Source organism: Fistularia commersonii, chromosome 33 (assembly GCF_037954325.1).
Source record: "Fistularia commersonii isolate RoL2024-O1a breed Wild chromosome 33, RoL_Fcom_v1.0, whole genome shotgun sequence".
Classification (NCBI taxonomy): Eukaryota; Metazoa; Chordata; class Actinopteri; order Syngnathiformes; family Fistulariidae; genus Fistularia; species Fistularia commersonii.
The window spans coordinates 904,773-918,756 of NC_141316.1; the positions used below are offsets into that span (position 1 = coordinate 904,773).

The 13,984-nt window shown below is 39.6% G+C and overlaps 1 protein-coding gene across 1 annotated transcript in view; it reads left to right on the forward strand.

The window, feature by feature from the left end:
• cavin1b (caveolae associated protein 1b) overlaps positions 1 to 4,089 on the forward strand; it is a 23,668-nt gene extending 19,579 nt beyond the window's left edge. Inside the window, exon 2 of the mRNA XM_086140700.1 lies at positions 2,783 to 4,089. Coding sequence (XP_085996826.1) covers positions 2,783 to 3,655 — 873 coding nt within the window. The 3' untranslated portion in view covers positions 3,656 to 4,089. The remainder of the gene's footprint in view (positions 1 to 2,782) is intronic.
• The last annotated feature ends 9,895 nt before the right edge of the window (positions 4,090 to 13,984 follow it).

Genomic DNA, 13,984 nt, shown 5'->3' on the forward strand with positions numbered 1-13,984 from the left:
AACACACTGTAATGTATCTAATCCACACCTTGATCAAGTAATTAAAATCCTATTTTACTGATTCAAAGTATGAAACAAGATGCAATGAGTTTCAGCAAAGTTTTTCCAGTACACACCTAACAGCTGTTCAGGAAAGCCAAGATCTCATATCATCCAAGGTCAAGTTTACCCAAGATACAGCAATACAATACCTCCATAAAACCTCCATCAGGCTGCAACAGAAAACAATAGACACAGACCCAGACACACACAGTCCTCCGATACCTTCTGATTCTCACCAACACTTTGATGCTATCATCATCCTGTTGAGCAGATGGTTTTCCATCACTGAAGGATCATCCCATTCGTGTTATGACTCTGTTCATACAACTACATAAAGGTAACCTCCACCCCCACACCTATTTCCTTTGTTCAGGCTTTGCTCAGTTTTCCTGTTTTGATCATGTGTAAAAGGAATGGAAAACATCCACAAGTATTGGCCGTCCGACAGGCATTCAGGAGCTTGTTTGGATGAAGACTTGCCATATGGAAAGAGGAAGAACAACTGACCAACCTTCCTTTCCATCCCTTCATTAACATCCTACAGCATTGTATTCTAGAGGTAAAGGGGAAATGTGTAAAGCGAGGAGAAAGGTTGGTATAAAATGTTGGTGCAAGAGAATGAAAGAATAGGTGATGAAAGGATCTTGACGCGGTGAATTGGGGAGATGATTAATTCGGGTGTGGTCACAAAAGGTTGAGTACTGTCATATTTTCTTGCATATGTTGTTCAACACTTGTTCGATCAAGATATTTATAAGGCAGGACTAAATGTTCACTAAAGACCCCTGAGGGTTGTAAGGTTCATTACACATTGATACTACTTGTATTACAGAATAAAAGTTAAGCTCATAGATTTATTAGGGTTTCAAATGCTGTGTTCATACTCTCACTCTGTTGTGATGCCGATATTGGTTTGTATAAAACCTATTGACTCAAGAAGAAAACGTTTCAACCATAAAATGAATTCCTTGGCTTCAGGCCAATGTTCTGCAGATTGGCAGCATATCCAGTTCAAGTATTCAAATGAACAAACACACTAAACACACTTAACTGATTTGGTTTATTGATTGTTCTTACTTTATCTGCAGGGGAAAGTAACTGGAAAAATCTTTCATACCGTTTCACAATTTCTGTGGTTGCCTGCGTCTCCATATAAAGTTGATACAGGATTTCTGGTGGAATATAACAGGGGGGAGATTGTAAACATGCATAAGCCTGCAGAGAAAGTGCACATCAAACTTCAAAACATCCACTCACACTCCTCCTAACAAGCAAAGGCAGGTTAGTACATATCATATTAAAGTACGCGTCAGGGTACTATATATGCAGCTTTGAACTGAAACTCTAAATATGGTGCATAATATGAATCACATACTCTCCCAGATCAATATCCATGCTTCCTTTAATTTGTCGCTCCTACTTTTATGACTGGGGAAAAATTGTGATACACTGTATTGCATTATTCGATTAAAAACGGTCTCAGGTTTTGCAAATGTAATCCACATCTCATCATTGTCTAGGCTGGCCTAAAGTCCACTATTTTGTAGCAAACCATGATAGGTGAGTCATCTTCCAAGCTTGAGCTTGTTTGAACTTGTGTTCATGGACTAACGAAAAAACATATCCAAACATCTAGTTTATAAGAGTAAATGCATTCCTTTGTAAAATGCTATAACCTTACAATGAACAAATACTTATAGCCCTTGTTATAAGTCACAAAGCTGATTCAAGGCTCACCTGGATTGACCTTTCACAAAACAAACTTTCACTAAACTCACACGAAATTTAAAGCTGCACTACATGTCTGACATGAATAGATGAATAATAAACTCATAGTTACTTGCGGCTTCTCTCAGTTACTATTTGTTTTATTGCCTTCTACCTGACTGTTGTGCAGTCTTACTGATCGAATTAACTTTGTTCCAGCAGTAGCATTGTGGTTTCCACAGACTGAACCCCCATATGTTCATTACCCTACTACAATGTTGTCTGGTAGACCACTTTACCGCAACATTTTTTCCCTGGGTGTTACAGAGGACCAGATAAATGCAAATGAGAATTAGCAAATGTGATTACTTATTTGGAGTCATGCAATATTGATGTTGGTCAATGATAAGACATTTGCATTCGTTGCATACTTTCAGGTGAATTCACTTCTCTTTGCCAGAACACAATTCAACTAAAACCATGAAAACTGATAGAGGATGCATGAGCATCCACATTTTTTTTATGGTCGCAAACAACTTGCCATTAGCAGGGCTATTATCTTGTGTTATATTAATAGACTCTGCTACAGGTTGGGATTTAAAAACATATAACAAAGGTAAATATAAATTTAGCGATCCAAGTTTGCATCACTGCAAGAATGTTCAGGTGTGGGATAATCTGTCCACTCTGGGTCATTGGTTCCCGTCTACAGAACACAAAATGAAATTCTGTTGGATAACTGAAGCATCTACATTTTCTGTTGGTGTTAATGCAAGATTCAATGTTTGAGTGTGCAGCCATATGCTGCCCTGTGACTGACTGGTGACCACCCCAGAATGTATCCTGCCTATTGCCCAATATCAGCAACCCCACAACTCTGTGTGCAGGAAGGGAAGAATAAGTAATGGTTAAGTAAATAATTAAAACAACATGTCGAACATTCTACTGTATTCAATCCAAGCTTGAGTAACATGCTGGATCTGATAATATTTGCACCCTCTTCATCTAAAATTCTTTGTATTCTCAACCACAGGATGAAGTCAAGGTTCCATCGAAACTCAATGTCTCTAAAAGCATGAGGGTTTCTGAGTCTGTGTCAGGAAGCAGAGGTGGCAGTCTGCTGGAGCTTAAGGAAGTTGCAGATGAACCTGGAGAGGAGGGAAGAGAAGCAGAGAAGGAAGACAAGCCCCATATAGACCTTTCCTCAGATGAAGAGGGCTATGAAATAGATACCACTGAGGAATCACGTGCTGAGCGCATCAAGCGCAGCAGCCTGCAACGTGTCCAAACCCTGAAGACTGTCTTCTCGAAAGAGAAGATGGATAAGACCAAAGCAAAGACAAAGCAGAACCTGGAGAAGACCAGACAGAAAACCAAAGACAACTTGGAGAAGACAAAGCAGAGGACAAAAGACAACCTGGAAAAGACAAAGCAAAGAACAAAAGACAATATTGAAAAGACAAAACAGAAGACCATGGAAAACCTGGAGAGGACACGCCACAACATTGAGAAGAAAATGGGAAAACTTGGAACACGCATGACCGTCAACCCTGAGCGCAAGCAGAAGATGCAGATGTCCCGTGACAAGATGAAGAAAGCCTTCACACCTGACCATGTGGTTTATGCTCGGTCCCAGACTGCCATGTACAAGGTGCCGCCGTTCACCTTCCATGTCAGGAAAATCCGTGAGGGTGCTGTCGAAGTGGTCCAAGGCACTGAAATGGTAGAGGTGTCCCAGGATGCTGAGCCCTTCAGTGAAGGAAACAGGGAGGTTGAGGATGGTGAGGTGGAGGTTGAGATGGAGATGTTGAATGGAGGGGATGATGACGAGATTGAAGAGAATGAAGAGGAAGACAGCCATGATGCCCTGCATGATAATGAGGACAAAGATAGAGACAGCGACTAGACAAAAATTACTTTGTACTGGCTGACCCCGGAGTTTGTTCGTAAAAACTAAAAAAACATTAGATTGGCCAGATGGTTAAACAGTAATTGCTTTTTTAATTTTGGAAATTATTTCTCTTAGTCATTAACGTTCTGCCAAACTAATTGTTTTGTTGTAGGACCGCAGCAACATCATAGTGAAAATCTTCAAGAGGTCAATTACAAGACCATTAAGCAGCCTGCAGATCTAAATACTTTTTTTGTTTTCTGTTTGATGTTTAATGCAAAGAAACTATAAGATTTTTCACAAGACATAATTAATTCAAGATAATGTCAAAAGAAATTGGAACAAAATATTGAATTCGTTATCCAAATATCTTTGCTTTAGTTTACTCTCATCATTCAACAAGGACACTTCCAGCAGCCATTTTCAACCAATTACAAACCGAAAAGAAATGAAGCAATTTAAAATCCAAAACTTTTTTTTATCAGAAGTTGTCAGACAGTAAGCCAAAGCTGATAGGGATGTTAATTTTGGACATAAATATATCGCATGGTTAGAAACTATTGGAAACTTTTTGTATTCATCTTAAATACAGAAAAACTTGAAGCAGGAGGAATTATGGCCTAGAAAATCTGAATAGTACAACTCATTTATCAAATATCTTCAACAGGAATGATGGCCAAAACACAAAAAATAATGACAAAATATCCTCCAACAGCTATAGGATATCTATCTGTAAATTTGCAACTTATTAGGTTCAATGAAAATATTTACAGAACACTTTAAGGGTTGTTAAGGATCCCTCAGTGGCTCCATTCTCAATAATCATGAGATCTGAGAGGGAATAAGGAAACATGTCTGATGGATAAATGATTTTTGCAGAGATTACAATCATTACCCTTGAAAGAGAAGTGTAATTTTTCACAATTTTATTTTTGTTTCAACATCACAACTCGAGTGATGGAAAGAGGGAGAAATAGTTATGAATTTAATTTGAATGGACTCATGAGCTCTTCGGCTTCTAGATTGCTAGTGACAGAAACAAGGATAATTCATACATGTATAATATATTTTACCCAAAAATTCTTTAGACCAATTTTATTTCACTTACGTTATAAACTTAGAGACACTAACAGAAATATACAATATTTCAAGTTTAGTCATTGGAAGTTGTACTTGTAGTAATCCTGACATTAATGATTACTAATATGGCAAATAAATTATTGCATATCAAAGTGTATTCATACAATCAAATAAATAGACCAATTAATAGCATGTAACAAATATTTCAAATTAATTTCAAACATTGACATTGAAGTATTCAATCGCATTACTTGGAGCATTTGGGTCTATGATGCATGAAAAATTTTACCCAGACATTTCTTCGTCAAAAAAATATGCCTACACTGCTAACTTTCTCATTATTTAGAACCTCACACTAAATATGTTGCCATGTTTAACTTTTAAGTGAGCACACCATTAGGTATTTGTGTATGAAATTTGATTACAACTGTTTATATCCTTATCCATATCCCTTTCGCTCTTCACTGATGGCTATCTCGTCAAACTTTTCTTGCAATAGATAACATTTGATCAAATGTTAACTAAAACACATGGAAATGAAGGTCTGCAAATACTGAGATGATTCATATGTCTGATTTGTCTCTCATAAATAAGCCTATTCCTAAAAAACACAACAAACAAAAAAAATCTCCACTTGAGTATTTAACAATGTATTTTTTGCTAACTGAGATAAGGAAAAGTACTCTCACCAATATCACAAACCTTTAGTTAAAACAGAACATCAAACCTGTCTGATCACATGATGGGAGACTGGGTTATTGCTGTAATCTGCTACTGACCCCTGGAGTCTGTCATCTCTTGCTACATTACCAGTGCATTTCACCACTCATTTATTTCTACATAGTTTTGTCTTTTTTCACATTAATTTCTTTGTAGGATGTATATCTTATTTTTTCACCCCGCTGGTTATATTCTACAAGTGCCTTGCAAGAACAGACATCGATATTAATGCTATTTCATTACTTAATATTGTGCTCTGACTACATTGCTTTATAAAGTTCAAGATATATTTCCATTCAGAATCGCATTTTTTTAACAGATCCTGTTCAATATGTAGGTCCATGAGCAATACAGATGCATTTACTGTTCCAAAGCAATTTTTACAGAAATGCAAAATGATATCACAATGTTCTTAGACTGTGAAAGTTAAGTTTTCTATGGAAGAGGTCATAGGTGATTGTATTTTAACTGCTTAGTTTTCCCATAATAAAAAAATGATTTAACTTGGCCTCTCAAGACCAAAAATTATGTTGTCATTTAGAAAAGGTAACATTTTCCAGAGGTCTTTTTTAAGAGTTATATGTCTTTATTTGGAGATTATGAGAAAATCAAATAATAATAATGTAGAATATCGAATCCAGTTATCTGTCTAAAACGTACTTACTGTACGTTTCATAGTTGGGTAATATTTAGTTTATACTAGCTATGTACATGATAGTGTGCTATCTGTGTTGTATATTATATGTATTGGTAAGGCATACAGGTAGTTCGGCTTGTCATTCCTTAATTACTTAGATCTGTTACGCGGTGATTCGTATTTTTATGGTCCCCTCATGTTACTCGACTGCAATGTTTCCCAACCTTTTTTGAGCCACGGCACACAGTGTGAAAAATCACACAGCGCACCACCAAATAAATATGTCAAAAATGTTTTTAATGAAATAGAATGAAATTGAAGTCTCAATTTACTTAGTGTGAAATCTGGCCCTGTTTGGTTGAACACAAAGCTGATATTCTTGCAGGAACTGAGAAGAGACGCAGTTGAAGATCTCCTTCAACTGCTCTGAGTCTCTCTTTTTTAAGTCTTTATTAGAGTGAGACCATGATTTTTTCTGAGTTCAGTTATTTCCTCCTGCTCTTGCAAAGTTATATATTTTCCAACTGCAGTTGTGCTGTATGGGTTCCTAACCCTGTCAAGGCAATTAGTGGAAAGTGAAGGGTAATAACTTGACAGCATCTACGCCAGAGTCTGCAGATGTTTACCTATTCTCTGACACAGTGTGGCATGATTGACATCCAGCTGTTTTTGGGTGCATGGGAACATTTCAAGGTTGGCACTTACCACATGTTGTCACCACAGCTGCACCTTGAATGAAATCTGAATATTGTATCTGTATTTGTGAGCAGGTTTTCATCTTGGCCTAGCATTTGTGTGTTCAGGTCATTCAAATGTTGAAATATATCTACCAGATATGCCAGTCTTGCGCACCACTTGAAAGCAACTTAGCACCATAACACTTCTCACACCTCTCACACTTTCCCTGCGCACCAGGCATAATGGAGTCAGCTTGTTTGGTTCCCCAGTCAAAGTGAATCCAAATACAATATAACTATCATTGTATTGTCTTGCGCTCACCTTTTTTACTTTCTTCTGGCCACTACTCATAATTGGGTCTTCATCTGGGTCGGAATGTTCTTCAGGACCAGCGGGTCCTGATTGATTACATTTTCTTTTAAAATATTTATCTATCGCGTATCACTGTCGCTGTCTAACTTGAAGCATCACTAATTACTCTGCTGTTTGAGCATCAGCAGGTAGATAGTCAGGTTCATTCACTACCTGTTGCCATCTATTGGAAGAGCATTTAATTCTTCTGCCTTGTCACTGCATGATGCTCAGATAGTGAATGATGAACGAAGACACATTACTTGCATTGAATCAACAATTTTTGGACCAATCGAATGCGTGGCACAGTGGTTGGGAATCATTGCTCTACTGAACATGTTATCTGCAATGATTCTAAATACTAGATTATCCCCTCCCACTTCTTTTATATATTTCAAATAACATGGGTTTTTCTGCTTTGAAAATGTAGTTTAGGTAGAGCAAGAACTCCTGAAAACCTGAAACTCATCCTCTCATATTATTTTCAGGTGACAAGCAAATATTAAACCAACTAAAGAAACAATAAAATCCTGCTATTATAGGAAAAGTATATGAAATGTAATTAATATATGACCTCTTTTGGGTTCCATAGTTTTCAGTTTTTTCCAGACACAGCAGTATTATTTGTTAATAATTAATCATTCCTGCAAGTGCTGATCATAATGCATTTATATTTTTCTGGCATCTCATTGCCTCTTAATTTCTTGTACCTTCTTGGGCAGACATTACACAGAAGCAGCAGTGCAACAAAAGAATCTCTTGCTTTTGTGCAAGGATAACATATTCTGGCTTTTTTACCGCTTTTTGTGGTCGAGATATCTTTTATAGTCCCTTAATGCTCAACATTTCAGAATACAGTTACCTTTTCTGTAAAACAACGGCAACATGCATCTGCGCTTATGTCAGTGAAACACAAAATGTAAAACACATCTGTTTCCTTGCTTTTTTGTTGTTGATCATACATTTTTGTTGCATTGCTTAACCACTAATGATTTAATTAATAAAAGCTGTTTGATTCACAACTGATGTATTTTTATTGAATGTAAGCTGTAAATTTTGAACATGTGTTTGAGATATAGTTGTATGATGACAAGTGGTGTGTATTTTGGCCCTCGTCTGGTATTACTTCCCATTTCTTATTTCTCAACACACTAATTTTAGGATTACTGCTGTTTTGTACAAGAAACATAGAATCAATGAAAAGTAGGGTTTTACCTTTATTTGTACATGAAGTCAATGCCGCTATCCATCTCCACAAGAAATTGTGACAAATGACCACTGCAGATATATCCAATAAAGAGAGGCTAAGATCAATATTTGAACAGCACCAGGGCCCAACATGATCCATACCTACTGGCTCAAGAAGCTAACCACACTCCATGAACAACTGGCATCACAGATGAACAAGCTTTTCAGATTTGAAACCCACCGAGAGTGGATGACACAAGGCCACACACTGCTCATCCTCAAAACCCACAAAGGGGCCTAGTCACTTCCAACTACTGGCCTACCCTCTTCTTTTCCTTTTAGCTGCTCCCCTCAGGGGTCACCAGAGCGACCCAACCCAATTCTCTATATCCTCTTCTCTTACACCAACTAACTTCATGTCCTCTTTCACTACATCCATAAATCTTCTTTTTGGTCTTCCTCTAGGCCTCCTGCCGTTAAATTCCAATCCCAGCATCCTTCTATCAATATATTCACTATCCCTCCTCTGTACGTGACCAAACCATCTCAGTCTTGCTTCTCTGACCTTCTCTCCAAAACATCCAACATGAACTATCCGTCTAATGAATTATTGATCCTATCCGTCCTTGTCCCCCCTAAAGAGAACTTCAACCTCTTTATCTCTGCTACCTTCAGCTGTGCGTCCGGTCTTTTCTCCAATGCCACTGTCACAAAACCATAGAGCATCGCTGGTCTCGCCACTGTCTTTTACACCTTTCCTTCCAATATGGCTGATACTCTTTCATCACACATTACCCCTGACACAGTCCATTTCTGAAGATGGTAGGACTCTGTATCTGAAGTCAGGGGTGTAGAGGGTGAAGAGGAAGGGTTAGAGGGTGGTTTCTTGTGGTGCCCCATTGTTGCAGATCACCCTATCTGAAGCCCAATGTTGTCACCGTTGCAACACTATGAGGAAGAAGGTCCAGATGTGAACTCACCATGCGCCGGAGCTGATCAAGGAAGAGCCTCTCAAGTATCTCCATTGTGTGCTACATCAGTGCCACAAGCCTGAAGTCCCGGGAGACACTGGGACAAGTCGTCTTAGGAACCGTGAAAATACAAGATGCCTTCCATAAGTAAGGCTCATTCTGTAAATTTGCGAAAGGTTATGAGCAAGCTGGGTCACACAGTCATAAAGAACACGGGGGGTCAAACCATATGGTCTCGCAGACCTGCCCGGGAGGAGTTTGCTCAGCCGTCTCTCAACTACAGCTATTTCCACCCTTTTTGCATATCTACCACCATCTGTCCCTCATGGTTCTTATCCTGAATATCAAACCTGCCCATCATCTAACCATCCCCTCTACTTCCCTCACCAACATGTCCATTGAAGTTTGCACCAATTACCACTCTTTCCCCTTTTGGGAATTTATAACACACTCAAGAATGTCTTCTCTGATGCACAGCCTACCTGTGGGGCAAAGCCACTAACAACATTGAGCATCGCACCTTCAATTTCTAGCTTCAGACTTGTGAGTCTATCTGACACTCTTTTCACCTTCAAAACATTCCTGACAGACTCCTCCTTCAAGATAACCCCTACTCTATTTCTCTTCCTATCAAAACAACTGAAAATTTGCTCCCAGGCTTCTAGCCTTTCTACCTTTCCACCTGGTTTCCTGGAAACACTATATATCCACCTTCCCTCTCTGCATCATGTCAACCAACTCTCTTGCTTTTCCTATTATCATCTGAATATTCAATGTCCCCCTCACAGTCCCAAACTCTCTTTCCAACAACTGGCTTATACTGTACATACTGCCTAATAACATAATGAAAATTACAATATGTCATTATGTCCTGTCAGAGCAGCTAAGATGAGCTGCCACAATGATCCGTACATGAGTGGGGCACAAAAATTAATATGATGAGATGATATGATAAGATGATGAAATGTATACTAGAGGAGCAGACCACCAGGTACTGGTTATCACAGCAATTACTGCAAAACCAGATGTACCAACCTGCGCACTGGCTTGACTGATTATAAGAAAGCCTATGACTCAATGTCACACACATGAAAAAATGGGGGTGCTTTGAGCTGAATAAGATCAAGAGGACACTGAGAGCCTTCCTCAAGAACTTGACAGGTCTTTAAAACATGACTCTGGAGCCCAACTCATGCACAATCATCAGATGTGACAATGTGACATCAACTCTGACTCACCTCACCAAGATATAAAGCTACAACATCAGGATATATTTCAAAATGGACAAGTGAGGAGAAATGGTGCGCAGATGAACTGTCTGAGGGCAAAATAAAAGATATTCAGGACAGGAATACATCATGCCAAAAACAGGAGGCTATGTAATAGCCACTGCCCGGGAAGAAAGAGCAAGCCTACAAGACTTACATCAGGCAGATGGCCTCTTGACATGAGGCAGCCCTGCTCTCTAAATATCTTTTAAGATAATGCCAAAGACCCACTTTTTTGCTTCTGGTGTTTGGTGAGCTTTGGTGGGGAACCTTTCTCTTTACTTATTTCTATTTTTTTCATCCCAATTTGGACGTTTCTGTGTGGAGTTTCCACATTACCAAGTGTCTTATGAAGTGTCCTCCAAGTTCTCCCGATTTCCACGGTCCAAAGGTTTGTGGTAGGTGACTTGATGGCCCTGTGATTGATAAGCAGTGCCGGACAAGCAGTGAAAACAAACAGCAAATAATTGATTAATTGCATCATGATTATGTGCATCATGATAGAATATGTGGCTGTTCTGTTGAACGAGATGATTTACTGTGATTACCAAAAGAAAGCCTTTGAACTGGCCTTCATAGCAGTCCATGTAACACAACTGGATGCTCACAGCATCAGAGTATACATGCATACGTACATACAAACATAAAAAATAAATTTTTTTTTTTTTTTAATGAAACACATTGTATTGAATATATTTTGCAAATTGTGCCTTGTTCAGAATAAAGCGATGTCATTGAACTTCAGGTGAGTTTGCAATGGTGTAAAGTACATAAAACATCAGCAAAATATCAACTGTAAATGACATATAATCAATAATTTAAGTGAAATTTCCATAACTCTTAACCCTAAACCTTTTCACATTATCAATGATTCAGAGATTTTTCTCATATGTGCAGTAATGAAATGTATAAATTGAAATTCTTGCTCCGCTGTCTTAAGTGTCTGCCAGATATTGTCTCAGACTTGTTATGCACTTTGCATCTGATTATAATTTCCTCCAGTTAACAAGCAGGTAATTTTAAATTAAATCATGCTGTATCATGTTGTGGAATTAGATTCTTCTTCTTCTTTCGGCTTTTCCCTTCAGGGGTCGACACAGCGAATCAACTATCTCCATCTAACCCTATTCTCTGTATCCTCCTCTCTCACACCAACTACCTTCATATCCTCACTCACTACATTGATAAATCTTCTCTTTGGTCTTCCTCGAGACCGCTTGCCTAGCAGCTCCAATTCCAGCATCCGTCTACCAATATATTCTCTATCCCTCCTCTGTACTTGACCGAACCATCTCAGTCAGGGCTTCTCTGACCTTCGCTCCAAAACATCGAACATGTGCTGTTCCTCTGATAGACTCATTCCTGGTCCTATCCATCCGGGTCACTCCCAAAGAGAACCTCAACATCTTCATCTCTGCAACCTCTAGTTCTGCCTCCTGTCTTTTCGTCATTGTAACAGTTTCTAGGCTATACAGCATTGCTGGTCTCACCACTGTCTTGTACACCTTTCCTTTTATTCTGTCCGATAGTCTTCTATCACATAGCACCCCTGACACTTTTCTCCACCCATTCCAACCTGCTTGGACCCATCTCTTCACCTTTTTTCCACACTCTCCATTGCTCTGGACTGTTGACCCCAAGTATCTGAAATCCTCCAGCTTCTTGATCTCCACTCCCTGTAGCCTCACAGTTCCACATGGGTTCTTCTCATTCACACACATATATTCTGTCTTGCTGCGACTAACTTCTCTTTTCCAGAGCATACCTCCACCTCTCTAGATTTTCCTCTACCTGTTTTCTGCTCTCACTACAGATCATAATGTCATCTGCACACATCATGGTCCATGGAGATTCCTGTCTAACCTCATCTGTCAGCCTGTCCATCACCATTGCGAACAAGAAGGGGCTCAGAGCTGATCCCTGGTGGAGTCCCACCTCCACCTTGAACTTCTCTGTTACCCCTACAGCACACCGTACCACTGTCTCACAGCTAGCATACATGTCCTGCACCAGTCTAACATACTTCTCTGCCACTCCAGACTTCCTCATACAATACCAGAGCTCTGCTCTAGGCACCCTGTCATATGCTTTTTCTGGGTCTACAAAAACACAATGCAGCTCCCTCTGGCCCTCTCTGTACCCCTCTATTAGCATTCTCAATGCAAATACAGTATCTGTAGTTCTCTTTCTAGGCATGAAGCCATACTGCTGTTCACAAATGCTGACTTCTGCTCTCAGTCTAGTTCCCACTACTCTTTTCCATAACTTCATTGTATGGCTCATCAACTTTATCCCTCTATAGTTGCCGCAATTCTGCACATCCCCTTGATTCTGAAAAATAGGCACCATCACACTTCGTCTCAATTCTTCAGGTATCTTCTCACTCCCTAAGATCTGTTGAATAATCTAGTCAGAAAATCTACCGCTGCCTCTCCTAGAAACTTCCACACCTCCATGGGGAATATCATCAGGACCAACTGCTTTTCCACTCTTCATCCTCTTCAATGCCTTCCTCACTTCACTTTTACTAATTTGTGCTACTTTGTGGTCTACAATAGTCACCTCTTCTACCCTTGCCTCTCTTTCATTTTCCACATTCATCAGTTCTTCAAAGTACTCTTTCCATCTTCCCATCACTCTTCTAGCATCTGTCAATACATTTCCCTCTCTGTCCTTTATCACCCAGACCTGTTGTACATCCTTTCCATCTTTATCTCTCTGTTTCGCCAACCTGTATAGATCATTCTCACCCTCCTTACTATCCAACCGAGCATACAAGTCATCATAAGCCCTTTGTTTTGCCTTTGCTACCTCTATCTTTACCTTTCGCCGCAACTCCCTGAACTCCTGTCTGTTCTCTTCAGTCCTCTCAGTATCCCACTTCTTCTTCGCTAACCGCTTTCTCTGTATATACTCCTGCACTTCCTCATTCCACCACCAAGTCTCCTTATCTACTTTCCTCCCAGATGACACACCAAGCACTCTTCTACCTGTCTCCCTGATAACACTAGCTGTAGTTGTCCAATCATCTGGAAGCTCTCCCTGACCACCCAGACCCTTTCTCAACTCCTCCCTGAAAACTATGCAACACTCCTCCCTTTTCAGCTTCCACCATTTTGTCCTCTGCGCTGCCTTTGTCCTCTTCATCTTCCTTGTCACCAGAGTCATCCTACAAACCACCATCCTATGCTGTCTGGCTACACTCTCACCTACAACTACTTTGCAGTCACTGATCTCTTTCTGGTTACCTCGTCTATACAAGATGTAGTCTACCTGCGTGCTCCTACCTCCGCTCTTATAAGTTACCCTATGTTCCTGTTTTTTCTGGAAAAAGGTGTTCACTACAGCCATTTCCATCCTTTTTGCAAAATCTACCACCATCTGTCCCTCTGCATTCCTATCCTGGATACCAAATCTGCCCATCACTTCTTCATCCCCTCTATTGCCTTCA